Source organism: Lithobates pipiens, unplaced genomic scaffold, assembly GCF_037356315.1.
Source record: "Lithobates pipiens isolate NorthernLeopardFrog02 unplaced genomic scaffold, aLitPip1_a1.2 Scaffold_30, whole genome shotgun sequence".
NCBI classification, from domain to species: Eukaryota; Metazoa; Chordata; class Amphibia; order Anura; family Ranidae; genus Lithobates; species Lithobates pipiens.
In genome coordinates, this window is record NW_027507791.1 from 44412892 (window position 1) to 44431981 (window position 19090).

A 19090-nucleotide genomic window follows, 5' to 3' on the forward strand; every position below is an offset into this window, starting at 1 on the left:
ATCAGTGGGAAGAATGTTCCTTACATTGGTGATCAGTGGGAAGAATGTTCCTTACATTGGTGATCAGTGGGAAGAATGTTCCTTACATTGGTGATCAGTGAGAAGAATGTTCCTTACATTGGTGATCAGTGGGAAGAATGTTCCTTACATTGGTGATCAGTGAGAAGAATGTTCCTTACATTGGTGATCAGTGGGAAGAATGTTCCTTACATTGGTGATCAGTGGGAAGAATGTTCCTTACATTGGTGATCAGTGGGAAGAATGTTCCTTACATTGGTGATCAGTGGGAAGAATGTTCCTTACATTGGTGATCAGTGAGAAAAATGTTCCTTACATTGGTGATCAGTGGGAAGAATGTCCCTTACATTGGTGATCAGTGGGAAGAATGTTCCTTACATTGGTGATCAGTGAGAAGAATGTTCCTTACATTGGTGATCAGTGGGAAGAATGTTCCTTACATTGGTGATCAGTGAGAAGAATGTTCCTTACATTGGTGATCAGTGAGAAGAATGTTCCTTACATTGGTGATCAGTGAGAAGAATGTTCCTTACATTGGTGATCAGTGGGAAGAATGTTTCTTACATTGGTGATCAGTGGGAAGAATGTTCCTTACATTGGTGATCAGTGGGAAGAATGTTCCTTACATTGGTGATCAGTGAGAAGAATGTTCCTTACATTGGTGATCAGTGAGAAGAATGTTCCTTACATTGGTGGTCAGTGGGAAGAATGTTCCTTACATTGGTGATCAGTGAGAAGAATGTTCCTTACATTGGTGATCAGTGAGAAGAATGTTCCTTACATTGGTGATCAGTGAGAAGAATGTTCCTTACATTGGTGATCAGTGAGAAGAATGTTCCTTACATTGGTGATCAGTGAGAAGAATGTTCCTTACATTGGTGATCAGTGAGAAGAATGTTCCTTACATTGGTGATCAGTGGGAAGAATGTTCCTTACATTGGTGATCAGTGGGAAGAATGTTCCTTACATTGGTGATCAGTGGGAAGAATGTTCCTTACATTGGTGATCAGTGAGAAGAATGTCCCTTACATTGGTGATCAGTGGGAAGAATGTCCCTTACATTGGTGATCAGTGGGAAGAATGTTCCTTACATTGGTGATCAGTGAGAAGAATGTCCCTTACATTGGTGATCAGTGAGAAGAATGTTCCTTACATTGGTGATCAGTGGGAAGAATGTTCCTTACATTGGTGATCAGTGAGAAGAATGTCCCTTACATTGGTGATCAGTGGGAAGAATGTTCCTTACATTGGTGATCAGTGGGAAGAATGTTCCTTACATTGGTGATCAGTGGGAAGAATGTTCCTTACATTGGTGATCAGTGAGAAGAATGTCCCTTACATTGGTGATCAGTGAGAAGAATGTTCCTTACATTGGTGATCAGTGAGAAGAATGTTCCTTACATTGGTGATCAGTGGGAAGAATGTTCCTTACATTGGTGATCAGTGAGAAGAATGTTCCTTACATTGGTGATCAGTGAGAAGAATGTTCCTTACATTGGTGATCAGTGGGAAGAATGTTCCTTACATTGGTGATCAGTGGGAAGAATGTTCCTTACATTGGTGATCAGTGAGAAGAATGTTCCTTACATTGGTGATCAGTGAGAAGAATGTTCCTTACATTGGTGATCAGTGAGAAGAATGTTCCTTACATTGGTGATCAGTGAGAAGAATGTTCCTTACATTGGTGATCAGTGAGAAGAATGTTCCTTACATTGGTGATCAGTGAGAAGAATGTTCCTTACATTGGTGATCAGTGGGAAGAATGCTCCTTACATTGGTGATCAGTGAGAAGAATGTTCCTTACATTGGTGATCAGTGAGAAGAATGTTCCTTACATTAGTGATCAGTGGACAAAAAAATGCCAAGTTCCAAAGTCTGTTTATTGATGTAAAAATTCAGTATCAAGCTTTTTGGGTTTATAGCCAAACCAGTTACCCCATCAATCCCACAATCCCTTAAAGCTAATTGGCAAATCAGAGTTCTTTTCAGTTCAAGTATTTCTATTCCCTGAATGATTAGAGGCCTGATGAGGAGGGTCCCTTATAATGCCTGAAACACATTGGCTTAACAACAGACTTTTCCGTTGGTCTGGCCATCCCACTGGAGGAGATTTCCCTTCATTTCCTGTCTTCTAACAGCTTTCTTTATGCCATCTGGGAAAATCTTCCTTCACTTCTCATTTCATAGACAACACAAGACGAAATCTTGGAATTCCTCACATAGACAGTGGTCACAAGAACAAAATGTCCCCATTGGAAGATTTCCCTTCGCTTCTTGTTCTGGTGACAACTCAAAAGTTTGGATTTTCCATGACTTGTTCCAAGGTCAATGGCCACCATGATGAATAGAGACAGTGAATCTTTCGAACATGGACACACACAGCCAACAAAAAACCCAGGACGCATGAATAAGAGGCGCGGGGTCATTAATATTTGATCTCCAATGTTGTAAATGACTTATTATCTTGGTGGGGCTGCTCCCATGCACCTTTAACAGCAAAGTAAGTCCAATTTGTAGAATGCAGTTCCTACATACAGTGGGGCCAAGATAGGGTGGTTACGTTCCTACATACAGTGGGACCATAGAGACAGGGCCAACTTTAACGCAGGGGAAAAGGGTCAGCTGGGGGGGAAGGGTGTTATGCGCTGAACTGGAGGGAGAACTTTGTACCTGGCGTGGAGGGGACTTGGATGTACAGCACCCATGCATTCTGCACATAGCGCACCCCTTGACTCTGCACTCTGTATATAGCCCACCCCTCAATCCTGCACGCTGCACATAGTGCAACCCTAAACCCTGCACCTAGCACACCCCTCAACCCTGTACCCCTAAACACTGCACGCTGTACACAGTGCACCCCTCAACCCTGCACTCTGCAAATAGCACACCCCTGCACACAGCACACCCCTGAAGCCTGCAATATGCACACAGCGCAACCCTGAACCCTACACAAAGCGCACACTTTAACCCTGAACTCTGCACGCAGCTAACCCCTGAACCCTGCACACAGCGTATCTGCACATTGCGTACCCCTCAACCCTGCACTCCATACTTAGCACACCCCTCAACCCTGCACTCCGTACGTAGCGCACGCTTCTGTATATAGTTCACATCTGAACTACTGGTATGTAACAATGCTCAATGTTAGTGCAGTTTGGCCACACAGAGGTGATAAATGTGTAGGAAGCTATCAGTAAACAATAATGATCTGCTGTAATCTCTAGCAACCAATCAGTGAGCAATAATGATTTGTAGCAACCCCTAGAAACCAATCAGTTAGCAGTAACGATGTACAAGAACCTCTAGCAACCAGTGAGTGGTAATGATGTGCAGTAACTTCTAGCAATCAGTGAGCGGTAATGATGTGCAGTAACTTCTAGCAACCAGTGAGCAGTAATGATGTGCATTAACCTCCAGAAACCAATCAGTGAGCGGTAATGATATGCATTTATCTCTAACAACCAATCAGTGAGCAGTAATGATGTGCAGTAACCTCCAGAAACCAATCAGTGAGCGGTAATGATATGCATTAACCTCCGGAAACCAATCAGTGAGCAGTAATGATGTGCAGTAACCTCTAGCAACCAATCAGTGAGAGGTAATGATATGCATTAATCTCTAGCAACCAATTAGTGAGCAGTAATGATGTGCAGTAAACTCTAGCAACCAATTAGTGAGCGGCGATGATGTGCAGTAACCTCTAGCAACCAATTAAACAGCAGTAATGATGTGCAGTAACCTCTAGCAACCAATTAGTGAGCAGTGATGATGTGCTGTAACCTCTAGAAATCAATCAGTGAGCGGTAATGATATGCATTAATCTCTAGCAACTAATCCCAACTGGGATCCCAAGAAAAATGTTTGCCCAGGGTCCAATCAATATTTAGACGGCCCTGCATGGGGAATGAATGTATGTAGCCACCCTCTAACAGGAGCAGGAAAAAAAAAAAGCAGTTTTGGCGATTTGGAAGACGGCTGAGAGCATTTTTTTTTTTAAACAGGAGTTTACTGTCACTTTAAGATCACCATAAAGGGCCGGTTTCTATCTGCAGAAAGAGCTTAAAACTTGATTTAAGAAAAAATAAAAATAAAATAAAGTATTTTTTGTTGTAGATAAAAACAGAGAAGGGTTAGAGCCTGGGTCAGATCTTTATTGCGGCCTGCGTCACTTTAGAGATTTCTCCTCACTTACTATCAGAAGAGGAAGTGATGGAAAATCTCTGGATTGGGGACACAGAGAATACCAAAAACAATTTTTTTTTTTTTTATGAGAAGGAAGGGTTAGGACTTCTACAGTTTATTTTATTGCTGTCTGTGCCCTCCTGTCTTGATGACCCCCCCCTCCTCCCAATTTCTTGACTTGGTGTCACAGGGACAGGAAGTGAAGGAAAATATCCACACTGGGGACACAGATAAAGAAAAATCATGGCGGAAATGCAAAAAAAAAAAAAAAAATGGCTGGAGTTAAAATTTAAGTTAATTTAAAATTAGTAGAAAAGAGTCCGGTTGATTGCTGGAGGCAGCAAGAGCATTTTTTTCTCTTCTCTATACATTTTTTCCCTCTGTAGAACATATACAAACATTCACCACGATCGCAATTCAAAAATAAAACCAGAATTTGGTGTGCTACTATCAAACATGTATCAAAAAAGATAAAATTGCATTGTTGTTTGAGAAGTACCTTGAGATATATATATATATATTTATATTATTGGCCAGAGCCCGTTTTTTTTTTTTAAACCCCATCATTGGCTCCCATTTGTTGAATTTCCCTCCGAATCCCCAACAGTAATGCGGCTAATCCTTTCTAAGATGGCTTCCGCCGTCAGTTTCGGTAGACCTCGGTCCAAGGGGCAACCTTCCACAAGACTGTTCATAGGAGTAGGTGGGAACGAGTTTTCCTCCTCTAAACCGTCCTCCAATTGTTTCCCGAAACGCGCCCAGCAGTCCCTTCCCTTGGATTCATCCCCGGCACAATTGTCCTGGGAGTCCGACTGATCGCCGTCATCTGCCGGGAACACCTCAAAATGATTGTCCAAACTTTGTTCGTTGTATCCCGATTGTCCTTTGGAGTCCTCGGCCTCCTGGAACGCCTGCATGGGTCGGGAGGAGCTGTCGATCTTTCTCAGGAAGTCCTTCAAGATGGGCAGCACTTTTTTACGCGACGCCCCCGTGTTGCCTTGGCGGTAGGTGGTCACGTGACTGCAAGGTCCGTGGCCGGTCAGAGACAAGTCAAGGGAGGGGTTTGTGGCTTTCTCCAAGGTTCTGGTCACCTAAATGATTTCAATGAAAAAATAAAAAAATTAAATTAACAATGATAATTATTTTTCTCCTGTAATAATTATATATTTTCCCTATAATAATAATAATATTTCTCTTTTTACATACTATATAATGATGGTAGTTTTTATAAAATGTTCTCCTTCTATATAAATAATATTATAAAAAAATATTTTCTTTTTATATATATACACTAAAAAATATTATTACTTACAGCAATTTTTACACAATTTGCATGCCAGCTTTGCACAGGGGGCCATGCTAATCTTCTCTGTATCATTCCAATTTTAGTATAGGTCATATTATGGTTTCTCATAATATGAATAATACTACTATTACTAATATTTTATATAATTTATAAGAATAGTTATTTTCTATGTATTTTTTTCCTTCTATATGAAATAAAATTATTATTATTATTTTTTTTTTACATACTATATATTAATACTTTTTATATACTTTTTCTCCTACTTAAATAATTATAAATTATTATTTTCTTTTTTATATATATACACACACACACTAAAAAATTAGTACTTACAGCAATTTTTATACAATTTGCATACCAGCTTTGCACAGGGGGCCATGCTAATCTTCTCTGTATCATTCCAATTTTAGTATAAGTCATATTATGGTTTCTCATAATATGAATAATACTACTATTACTAATATTTTATATAATATATAAGAAGTTATTTTCTATGTATTTTTTTTTCCTTTTATATAAAATAAAATAATAATTATTATTATTTTTTTTTTTACATACTATATATTAATACTAATAACAATTTTTAATATACATTTTCTCCTTCTACTTAAATAATTATAAATTATTATTTTCTTTTTTATATATACACTAAATAATAATAGTATTTACAGCAACTGTTATATACTTTTCTCCTTCTGTATAAATGATAAAAAACATTATTATTCTCCTTCTATCTACTATATAATGATTATATATTTTTTCTAATAACAATTATAACATTATTATTATTATAATTATTTTCTCCTTCCATATACTATATAGTAATTTAACTATTGTTTTCTTTTGTATATATACACACTATATAATGGGAATTCTAACACGTTTTATATAAAATATATTATATATTAAATAAAATATATATAATATATTATAATATAATATATTAAAATATAATTTATATAAACACACACACATATATATATTCATGAAGCATTCCATATTTTAATTATTAACCACTTTACGACCAGCGCACGTCGATGTACGTCCATTTTTTTGAAGAGGGATATCTCGGTAACGGCAGCAGCTGCTGCCCCAACCGAGGTATCCATCTCTTCAGGGGTTCGCCGCGAGATCACCGCTATCGGCGGTGGGAGAGGTGCCGCCACCCCCCCTCCCCCCGCCGCTCTCCCGCACCTTCCACCGCTTACCGGAGCCGCCGGTAGCAGCGGAGGCGATCGGGTCCTTTCCTGTGCTGAGTATGGAGACGAGTGAGGCTAAGATGGCCCCCACTCGTCTCCATACCATAGGAGGGCGGAAGCGACGTCAAAACGTTACTTCCGCCCATACCTCTTAAAAGCCACATTTTTTTCAATGTCATTTTTTCAAATGACTTTTTTTTTATTGCATTTAAGTTCAAATATGAGATCTGAGGACTTTTCGACCCCCCCAGATCTCACATTTAAGAGGACCTGTCATGCTTTTTTTTCTATTACAAGGGATGTTTACAGCCCTTGTAATAGGAATAAAAGTGATCCTTTTTTTTTTTTTAAACAGTGTAAAAATAAATAAAATCAATTAAAATAAATAATAAAAAAAAAAAAAGGTTTTTAAAAACACTCCGTCCCGACGAGCTCGCATGCAGAAGCGAGCGCATACGTGAGTAGCGCCCGCATATGAAAATGGTAGTCAAACCACACATGTGAGGTATCGCCGCGATCGGTAGAGCGAGAACAATAATTCTCGCCATAGACCTCCTCTGACACGCAAAAAAATGCAACCTGTAGAATTTTTTAAATGTCGCTTATGGAGATTTTTGAGGCTAAAAAGTTTGATGCCATTCCACGAGCGGGCGCAATTTTGAAGCGTGACATGTTGGGTAGCAATTTACTCGGCGTAACATTGTCTTTCACAATATGAAAAAAAAAAATTGGGCTAATTTTACTGAGCGCTGAAGCCACGCCCCCATTCTAGAACATCTGACGCACCTGTTGACGTGCCTGCGTGGGAAATCGCCTGACACACGGAGGACACCAGCGGAGCCTCACCCTACCCCACACTGACTTCAACAACAAAAAAGTGAGTTTTATAACCAATTGCCGACCGGGCTATAGCCAAAAGATGGCTACAGCACGGTCGGCTTATTCTGGGAGGGCGTCCATGGACGCCCTCCCAGAATCTTGCTCCCGCGTGCCCTACAGTGTGAGGGAGGAGGGGAAGAGGGAGAGAGATGCAATTCTATGTCCATACTATTCAATATTCTTTCAATACTCTGCAGTACCCTGCCCATACTCTGCAATACTCTGCAGTACCCTGCCCATACTCTGCAATACTCTGCAGTACCCTGCCCATACTCTGCAATACTCTGCAGTACCCTGCCCATACTCTGCAATACTCTGCAGTACCCTGCCCATACTCTGCAATACTCTGCAGTACCCTGCCCATACTCTGCAATACTCTGCAGTACCCTGCCCATACTCTGCAATACTCTGCAGTACCCTGCCCATAATATGCAATACTCTGCAGTACCCTGCCCATACTCTGCAGTACCTTGCCCATACTCTGCAATACTCTGCAGTACCTTGCCCATACTCTGCAGTACCCTGTCCATACTATGCCATACTCTGCAGTACCATGGCCATACTCTGCAGTACCATGGCCATACTCTGCAGTACCATGGCCATACTCTGCAGTACCATGGCCATACTCTGCAGTACCATGGCCATACTCTGCAGTACCATGGCCATACTCTGCAGTACCATGGCCATACTCTGCAATACTCTGCAATACCCTGCCCATACTATGGAATACTCTGCAGTACCCTGTCCATACTATGCAATACTCTGCAGTACCTCTGTTATTGTGTTTTTCTTTTTAAACAAAAGCTGTGAATTAGTTTGGACAACTGTACGAATTGTTTTTTCTAAACTAAAACCTTGTTATTCCGGTTTAATTGCAGTGTTGGCACTTTGAAAAAAATAAGTCGTTTTGGTTTGCAGTTTGGGCACTCGGGCTCAAAAAGGTTCGCCATCACTGCTCTAGGGCGTTAGAAAAAAAAAACAATATAAAATGTGTGTAATTTTCTAGCAAAAAAACCCAGTTTTAAACATGTAAACACCGAGTCTGAAAAAAGAGGCCTGGACCTTAAGTGGTTATAAAAAATAAATAAAAAGTGTGTATAGTATATATAAAAAAAATGTATGGCCACTACATGGTGCTGAGTATCATAGGAAGCTCCTTATCGCCATCTAGTGGCTATAATGCAGTATTTTCCCTATTTCTACTTTTGCGTTCAATGATTAAAGGGGTTGTAAAGGTAATTTTTTTATTTTCTACATAGGTTCCTATAAGCTAGTGCATTGTTGGTTCACTTATCTTTTCCTTCGATTTCCCTTCTAAATGTTTTTTTTCTTTGTTTTCTTTGTCTAAATTTCTCACTTCCTGTTTCACCCCAGTAAGCTGTTCAGTTAGCTGTTCTGGCTGACTAACCACCAGCTCGGATGATGGTGAGAAGTTTACTGAGGAGAAACAGGAAGTGAGATATTCAGACAAAGAAAAAAAACATTTAGAAGGGAAATCAAAGGAAAAGGTAAGTGAACCAACAATGCCCTAGCTTAAAGGAACCTATGTAGAAAATAAAAAATTTACCTTTACAACCCCTTTAACTAATATCTGCAGCGCTCCTTCCAAAGACCTAAAAAAAAATCAGCTTTATTGTTTCAGCATCTCAGAAAACATGGCATACAGACCTGTTTCGCCCCCCCCCCCCCCCCCCCCCCCTAGTGAAGCTAAATGGTGAAGGGATAGAAGCTTTTATACACACAATTTTCCAATTTCCAGTTAAATCTTAAAAGGATCCCCTCATCTTCACCCTTTTTTTTTGCTGTAGGATATTAGATCACTCCCCATCCCCCCCCTCACTAAAATCAATGGTTTACTATGAGGAAATGAAAAGGAAAGGTGCAAGGTGTACAGACTCTGGAGTTCAGCCTTCGGTCATCTTGATTGGCTGGCCTAGGATGATGTCACCTTGTATATGAACACAGGTGGCGTTTTCCCTGGCACAGAACCGTGCAGAGACTGTACATTAAGCTGTACATACGTGACTCTGTGTATAGGGAAAAAAAAGTGCTGATAGCCAGGGAAGAACATTTATATGACAGAAGAGACACACTGCCTGCCTGTCAGCACTTTTACAAAAAAAAAAATATATATAAAAAATTATAATTTATAATTATAAACAAAAATGTTCTTTTAAGAAGAAAAAATATATACATATAATTAAAAAAAAGATATAATATATATATTGCACACACTTTTTTTTATTTTATATATATATATATATATATATATATATATATATATATATATATATATATATATATATATATATATATATATATATATATATATATATATATATATATATATATATATATATGAGAGAGAGATATATATATATATATACACACACACACTTTTTTATTTTATTATATTATATATAATAAAAACTAAAAATAAATGGTGCTAATAATGATATTATATTACTAATAAAAACAATAATATTAACAATAATAACAATAAGAATGATGATAATAATAAATAATAGTTGGTTAATGATCATGATCCTCCCAATCAATTCTGAGATCAATATAATTTTCCCAGCCCCCATGAAGGGGTTAATATACATCATAAGAGGAAGCATATAGCGTGCTGCAGATGGGAGCAAAGGTTCAAAAACAACAAGCCCTGTAATGTTTAACCAAACCGCAGCATGAAAAAACTTTTCCAGAACTTTAAAAAAAAAAAAAAGTTTTTGGCTTGCCCATCCCCCCCCCCCCCCCCCCCAGGGCCATCAAGAATATTAATCCTCCAGAAGCCATTGAATATTATACCCCCAACTCTCCCCCCCCCAGAAAAAAAAACCGTGCTCACCCCCCAGCAGGTCGCAAAGCTTCCGCTACACAGGCAGACCACGCAGCAGGCGCCCAGTGTGGCGAGAACGGAGTCTGAACTCAAATTTCACAACTGTAAAAGCTTAAACTTTGGTCCGGTTAATAAGTGACCGTGCGGCACTTCCCTCACCGATCCAGTTACATAATGGCCCGACGAGAGGACAGACCTGGATATTTCAGCGGTTTCCAGATTTTACTGTACTGTACATGCCTCCAACTTTTCCAGCTGCTGTATATATGTATTAATATCCATATACTGTATGTATATACAGTGTCTCACAAAAGTGAGTACACCCCTCATTTTTGTAAATATTTCATTGGATCTTTTCATGTGACAACACTGAAGGAATGAACCCTCTTGGGCATGGAGGTCACCAGAGCTTCACAGGTCACCACTGGAGTCCTCTTCCCCTCCCCCATGATGACATCACAGAGCTGGTGGATGTTGGAGACCTTGCGCTCCTCCACCTTCTGTTTGAGGATGTCCCACAGATGCTCAATAGGGTTTAGGTCTGGAGACATGCTTGGCCAGTCCATCACCTTTACCCTCAGCTTCTTTAGCAAGGCAGTGGTCATCTTGGAGGTGTGTTTGGGGTGGTTATCATGTTGGAATACTGCCCTGCGGCCCAGTCTCTGAAGGGAGGGGATCATGCTCTGCTTCAGTATGTCACAGTACATGTTGGCATTCATGGTCCCCTCAATGATCTGTAGCCCCCCAGTGCTGGCAGCACTCATGCAGCCCCAGACCATGACACTCCCACCACCATGCTTGACTGTAGACAAGACACACTTGTCTTTGTCCTCCTCACCTGGTTGCCCCCACACACGCTTGTCACCATCTGACACCAAATACGTTTATCTTGGTCTCATCAGAGCACAGGACATGGTTCCAGTAATCCATGTCCTTAGTCTGCTTGTCTTCAGCAAATTGTTTGCAGGCTTTCTTGAGCATCATCTTTAGAAGAGGCTTCCTTCACGTATGACAGCTATGCAGACCAATTTGATGCAGTGTGCGGCGTATGGTCTGAGCACTGACAGGCTGACCCGCCCCACCCCTACAACCTCTGCAGCAATGCTGGCAGCACTCATACGTCTATTTCCCAAAGACAACCTCTGGATATGACGCTGAGCACGTGACCTCAACTTCTTTGGTGGACCGTGGCGAGGCCTGTTCTGAGTGGATCCCGTCCTGTTATACCGCTGTATGGTCTTGGCCACCGTGCTGCAGCTCAGTTTCAGGGTCTTGGCAATTTTCTTATAGCCTAGGCCAGTGATGGCGAACCTTGGCACCCCAGGTGTTTTGGAACTACATTTCCCATGATGCTCGGCTACACTGCAGAGTGCATGAGCATCATGGGAAATGTAGTTCCAAAACATCTGGAGTGCCAAGGATCACCATCACTGGCCTAGGCCATCTTCATGTAGAGCAACAATTTTTTTTTTTTAAATACTCAGAGAGTTCTTTGCCATGAGGTGCCATGTTGAACCTCCAGTGACCAGTATGAGAGAGTGAGAGCGATAACACCAAATTTAACACACCTGCTCCCCATTCACACCTGAGACCTTGTAACACTAACGAGTCACATGACACCGGGGGAAGGGAAAATGGCTAATTGGGCCCAATTTGGAAATTTTGACTTAGGGGTGTACTGACTTTTGTTGCCAGCGGTTTAGACATTAAAGTGGAAGTAAACCCCAATGGGTTTACTTCCTCTTTGTCTTCCTGTGAAGGTAAAGCATAATGGGCTACTATGCATCGCATATCGCCGTTAGCAGCGGCACACACCGTGCGCCTGCGTGCAGCTGTCTATGGCACATGCGCCGTAGACAGCGGTGCCTGTCTTTTTGTAAACCTACACGGTTTAGGAGATATTTCTTGGACCTACAGGTAAGCCTTAATCTAGGCTTACCTGTAGGTAAAAGTGATTTGTAAGGGTTTACAACCATTTTAATGGCTGTGTGTTGAGTTATTTTGAGGGGACGGCAAATTTACGCGGTTATACAAGCTGTACACTCACTACTTTACATTGTAGACAAAGTGTCATTTCTTCAGTGTTGTCACATGAAAAGATAGAAGAAAAGATTTACAAAAACGTGAGGGGTGTACTAACTTTTGTGAGATACTGTTGCATTCCCAGAACTGGGAATTGAAGCACCGCAATTTCAACATCGTATTTTCCACCATAGTCCCCCCAATATAGACAAAAACACCCATTTGGCGTTTTATCTCTCCAACGTGTAAAATAAAACCTAAATATTCAGTTTGAGTGGAGGGACCCTTTAAGTTAACCCTGCTTTGTGGACAGTGTAGCTTTGTCTCAAATTATTTGGTTTGAGCACCCTCTTGTGGCCGGCTTACGGAGTTGCCAATATAGTTTTAGCACTAGGATTTGTCCATGCAAATGTTTTTGTTAATTGTTGGAGAACTAAACTACCTCACGGTCTCTGAGAAAGTGGGATTCCTGTGCTGACTTTTCCCGGGTCTGTACACCCGCTGTGCCCATTATGAGGGGTTCCCACCATCCCTGTGCTGACTTTTTCTGGGTCTGTACACCCGCTGTGCCCATTATGAGGGGTTCCCACCATCCCTGTGCTGAGTTCCCGAGTCTGTACACCTGCTGTGCCCATTATGAGGGGTTCCCACCATCCCTGTGCTGAGTTCCCGAGTCTGTACACCTGCTGTGCCCATTATGAGGGGTTCCCATCATCCCTGTGCTGAGTCCCTGGGTCTATACACCACCTGTGCTCATGAGGGAGTTCTCACCATCCCTGGGGTGAGTTCCTGGGACTGTACACCTGCTGTGCCCATTATGAGTGGTTCCCATCATCCCTGTGCTGACTTTTTCTGGATCTGTACACCCACTGTGCCCATTATGAGGGGTTCCCACCATCCCTGTGCTGAGTCCCTGGGTCTATACACCACCTGTGCTCATGAGGGAGTTCTCACCATCCCTGGGGTGAGTTCCTGGGACTGTACACCTGCTGTGCCCATTATGAGTGGTTCCCATCATCCCTGTGCTGACTTTTTCTGGGTCTGTACACCCACTGTGCCCATTATGAGGAGTTCCCACCATCCCTGTGCTGAGTTCCAAGGTCTCTACACCTGCTGTGCCCATTATGAGGAGTTCCCACTATCCTTCTGGATATTTTATTTATTTTAATGAATGTCAAAAGGAGGCTTGTAAAGGGCACCTAAAAAAATAAATTTAAAAAATGAACTCTCCAAGTTTACCCATAAACAGTACAGGAGGGAATGTCAGCATCTCATTGAATATACATACCAGTCTCCTCAGCTCCCCCTGCTGGCTGTACACTGCAATTTGCCTGATGGGCTCATGCTCGGCAGTGAAGGTGATGGCCATGGCCACGATGACATTGTAGCCGTATCGTTTGCAGAAAGTTTGTAGATCGTTCTCCAAGCCGTCCCTCCGCAGGAAGTCCTGGAGTGGGGGGGGGGGGGGGGGGGGAAGAGAATCAGAATTGAGCCGAGTATGGAATAAAACTCTGGACACACTCAGAAAACAAAGTTAAAAAAAAAACATATTGCTGATGCTTAAAGTGGACCTGTCGCTAACTTTGTAAGACTATATGAATAAATTAGAAATGTAAAAATATAATTAAAATTATAAATATATATATATATATATATATATATATATATATATATATATATTTTTTTTTTTAAATATTATATAAATATATATAATTTATTAAAAATATATATTTTTAAATATTATATAAATATATATAATTTATTAAAAATATATATTTTTAAATATTATTATATATATATATATATATATATATATATATATATATATATATATATATATATATATATATATATAATCATTTTTTTATTTAAAGTGTGTGTGTGTGTGTGTGCATATATATATATATATATATATATATATATATTTTTTTATTTAAATACAAAAGTTCCACCTTTTATCATTAAAAAGCTGTCCTTGATCTCTAGTGATCTTGCCTTTGCTAAAGATGATGTGACCAGTCTGCTGCAGGCAGGAGAAAGCATTTCCCCCCCCCACCCCCAGCGATTACACAAACCGCACATTGTAACCGGACAAGGTAAAAGGCTGCACCAGGGGCTGATCTACAGCTGACATTTGTGAACCGTGTTCTGTATTGACATCCCACCGTAGGCAGCTTAAGAAGTTAAATCCAATATTTAATTTAAAAAAAAATTCTATGCGTTTATAACCTATAACCGATAAGTAAAGTGGGTGCAGAGCGGTGTAGATAGGTTTTTTTTTTTTTTTTTTTTTTTAGTGGTTATATATTCAACATTTACAGGTTTTCGTTAATTCGAATATTTTCAAATTTGTCGAATTTTCGTTAAAAAAATAAAAAAAAATAAATCGGAACGAAACAAATTGCACATGTCTACTGTTCTCTCTATATTGTTTTCTCTTAAATATCATGGAGAGGAAATAATAGGATTTACGTTTATCTTTAGTTGGATACTGAATATTGATGCAATCTGATTAGGGAGTGTCTAACAAAAGAAAGCTGATGGGAGATGACGCACTCTACAGCTGGTCAGGGCTCGGGTCACATTCCACTCGCCCACCTTCCTGGAATTTTTCACCCACTATGACCCTACATGGGCATACAGTTTTTACAAAAACAAAACAAAAAACAAAAAAAAAAAATAAACAAACAGAATCTTGCGAGCTACCATGTGAAAATCCAAATGATAAATTAGAGATGATTAAAAGACAGCTGCTAGCATTGATCGTGCCCCCTATGCTCGTGCCAAAAAGTTTTATACCAATATAATGCCACGCTATCCAAATGTAATCGTACGGTAACCGTATTAAATCATAAAATTACTGGCTGCAGTTAAATAGTGGTGGTGAGATATTCTATTCCTATATAAAATTATCATGTTCATTAGATTTTTTCTATAGGAATAGAATATCTCACCACCACTATTTAAATGCAGCCAGTAATATTATGATTTAGTACGGTTACCGTATGATTACATTTGGATAGAGCAGCATTATATTGGTATAAAAGCAAGAGCCTTTTATAGCACTGATCGCTGTATAATTGTCAATCGTCCCAAAAAATGTGTCAAAAGTGTCCGAGGTGTCCGCCATAATGTTGCAATCCCAATAAAAAAAAAAAAAAAGGAGAAAAATCGCAGATCGCCGCCATTACTAGTAAAAAAAAAAAAAAAATGTAATATATTATATATATATATATATATATATATATATATATATAATATATATAATTATTATAATAATAATATTATAATTAAAATGCCATAAATCTATCCCTTATTTTGTAGATGCTATAACTTTCACACAATCCAATCAATACATGTTTATTGCCATTTTTAATACCAAAAACATGTAGAATATATATCAGCCTAAACTGAGAAAAAAGAAAAAAAAAAAAAAAAAGAAAAGAAAATGGAGATATTTATTATAGCAAAAATTAAAAAAATATTTTTTTTTATAGCACAAAAAATAAGAACGGCAGAGGTGATCAAATTATGTTTTCCTGCAGCCCTTTAACATTTTTTTTTTTTTTTATTCTATAGTAAGCAGGGGTTATAACCTCAGTCAGTAATTTTTTTTTTTTTTTTTGCCATCTGGATTCCATTAGGGAGATTTCCCTTTACTTCCTGTCCTAGAGCGAGTGAGGAAATTCCTAAACTAGTGTCCCCATTGGAAGCTTTCCCATCTATTCCTGTTCTGGTGAAAACCCAAAATTTGTCACTTTTTCTTTCACCAGAACAATCACCAGGACAAATAGAAAAGATGAATCTCTCCAATGGGGTGGCGGGGGGCACAGACAGTAATAAAAAAAAAATGAACTGGGGTTCTAATCCATCTCTACTATACCAAAACTAAAACAAAAAAAAACAAAAAAAAACAAACTATAAAACTATCCATCTCCACTATAAAAAAAAAAACACTATAAAGCAATAAAAAAATAAAAATAATAAACACTATAAAACTATCCATCTCATATTTTTATATATATATATATATATATATATATATATATACATATACATACATATACATACATACATACATACATACACACACACACATACACACACATATATATATATATATATATAAAAAAAACACACATTATAAAACTATCCCTCTGCACTATATATATATAAAAAAAATTTAAAAAATATACACTTAAACATACACTTTTATATATGGTCTATGGAGGCGGAGCGCGGACTTACCTCTATGTGCATGTAGATCGCACTGATGGCCAGACTAACATCACGACTTGTCAAGGCCTTCAGATCCTTCCGGAGCATCTGATCCGTACTTAAACCTGCAGGAGAGAAAAGTAGGCTTGCTTAAAGTGGACCTCTGATACACCCACAGATATGTAACTTCCCTCAAGTTAAATTGAAGGGGTTTTTTTTTTTTTTTTTTGTTTTCTTTGGGGATTTACAGGTTAAAAAGATAAATTTGATATGAAAAATCATCACACTTGTAATTCTACAGTGGGGAAAATAATTATTTGATCCCCTGCAGATTTTGTAAGTTTGCCCACTTACAAAAAAAAAAAATTAAGGCTCTATAATTTTTATTATAGGTGTATCTGATATATGATAAGAGAGACAGAATATCAACCAAAAATCTAGAAAAAACACATGATACAAATTAGACACGTGCACTGCCGAAAAACTTGTTTGTTTTCGTTTCATTCGCTTTTTTTTGTTTTTCATTTTTCGGATCATTCGTTATGATCAAAAGTTGTACATTTCGAACATTTGTAAATTCGTAAAATTGAAAATCCGAAAAAAAAAAAAAGAAAATCCAAAAAAAAAAAAAAAAAAGAACATTCGAAATGATAGCTAAACTAACGAATAATAACTAACTATTAAATTATAGGCATTGGAATTTCCCTGCAAATTTGGCTGTTAGTTAACATAACGAATATGAATTTATCAGACGTTACGAATTATCTCAAATAGCAAATGGCGCATCTAAATGAATGGAACGATTTAATAATAAATAACAATAAAATATTTTTATTATTAATTTGTTAAGTTCCATTCGTTTAGATACGGCATTCGTTATTTCAGATAATTGGTAAATTCGGATAAATTTGCATTCGTTACATTTACTAACAGCCAAATCTGAAAGGAAATTTCAATACCTATAATTTAATAGTTAAGTTATTATTTCCGATTTTTTAAATTTTTCGGTTTTTCGAATTTTTGGTTTTTCTTTCTTTTGAATTTTCGGATTATTCAAATTTCCCAAAAAATTTTTTTCAAAATTTCCGGATTTTCACATTTTGAATTCACTCATTTACAAATATTCAAAATTTCCGAATCTTAGAATTGAAAAATATTCAAAAAAAGATTTGTAAAAAACGGGTTTTAAATCGGAATTCGTTAAAAAAACGAATTTTGGAACGAAAAAAAAAATTGCACATGTCCAATACAAATGCTATAAATTTAAGTTGCAGTTCAATGAGTAAAATAAAGTATTTGATCCCCAAGCAAAACATGACTTAGTAGTTGGTGGAGAAACCCTTGTTGGCAAGCACAGATGGTCAGACGTTTCTTGAGGTTGGTGACCTTTAAGCCAAAAATTATAGTCCGCCATCTATGGTAAAGATCTATAAATCCATCAATCCTGATGTACTGACGGACGGCGTGTCTCATTTGAGGCCAGAAAAAAGGGCAGGAGAGCACAAATACCCCTCCAAATGATCAATGATCCATTTTTGGAAAGTATACAGTCCAAGGTATTTAGTAGGAGGCATGGCAAGTTTTCAGAATTTGTAATATTTTGCCACAGTTTTTTGGAAAATGATTAATAACAGTGAATATTACTGTTTTGTTAGTAGTAGTAGAGGGTCTAAAATTCTAACTTCTGCACAGGTACCTGGCGGGTTAGAATAATGTGAACACTAAAAAGAATGCAAATTATTTTTCTTGCATTGAAAACGGGATTTAGCTTCTCTGAAATTACGTTGGGTTTGTGCGTGGCTGAGTTACATAAAAATAGAAGAATTCTACTTCTAACAAAGGAACATTAAGAACCTAGTTTTAATTTCCTTGCATTTGCAGCTCGTACCTGAGACATCGAACTTTGCGTTCTGCAAAGAGTCAAAAGCGGCGTCCCTCTGAGGCAGATCGGGGAACTTCTACTCCAAGATGTTGACATATTCTGTGTCTCTCGGGGTCACTTTACCAGCAGCTGGAGCCATGTTCACGCAGTCCAATAGGATTGTACCCTGTGAGAGGGACAAGAACTAGGGTGTCAGTGGCTACTGCCAAAACTAAATCTGGAACAGGCTGGCCACCAACATTACCAATCCTAGGCAATCCTCATTTATGTTCATTTTTTTAAGTTTATTGGTAAAAAAACTACCACCTTCCGTAATTGGTTATGCCGCGTACACACGACAGGACTTAAGTCCGGCAGACTTTCGACGGAGTTCTGACAGAGTTCTGACAGAGTTCTGACAGACTTTCCGAATGAACGGACTTGGCCACACACAATCACACCAAAGTCCGACGGATTCGAATAAGATGACGTATGACTGGGACTAGAATAAGGAAGTTCATAGCCAGTAGCCAATAGCTGCCCTCGCATCGGTTTTTGTC

The 19090-nt window shown here is 38.6% G+C and overlaps 1 protein-coding gene and 2 pseudogenes across 1 annotated transcript in view; all 3 read right to left on the reverse strand.

The window, feature by feature from the left end:
• Positions 1 to 1879: 1879 nt before the first annotated feature.
• PRUNE1 (prune exopolyphosphatase 1) overlaps positions 1880 to 19090 on the reverse strand; it is a 53547-nt gene continuing 36336 nt past the window's right edge. Inside the window, 4 exon segments of the mRNA XM_077464115.1 lie at positions 1880 to 5291; positions 13740 to 13898; positions 16700 to 16794; positions 18558 to 18721. Of these exon segments, the coding sequence (XP_077320241.1) occupies positions 4764 to 5291; positions 13740 to 13898; positions 16700 to 16794; positions 18558 to 18721 (946 nt within the window). The 3' untranslated portion in view covers positions 1880 to 4763.
• LOC143950489 (U6 spliceosomal RNA) lies at positions 5495 to 5622 on the reverse strand (annotated as a pseudogene).
• LOC143950490 (U6 spliceosomal RNA) lies at positions 5823 to 5949 on the reverse strand (annotated as a pseudogene).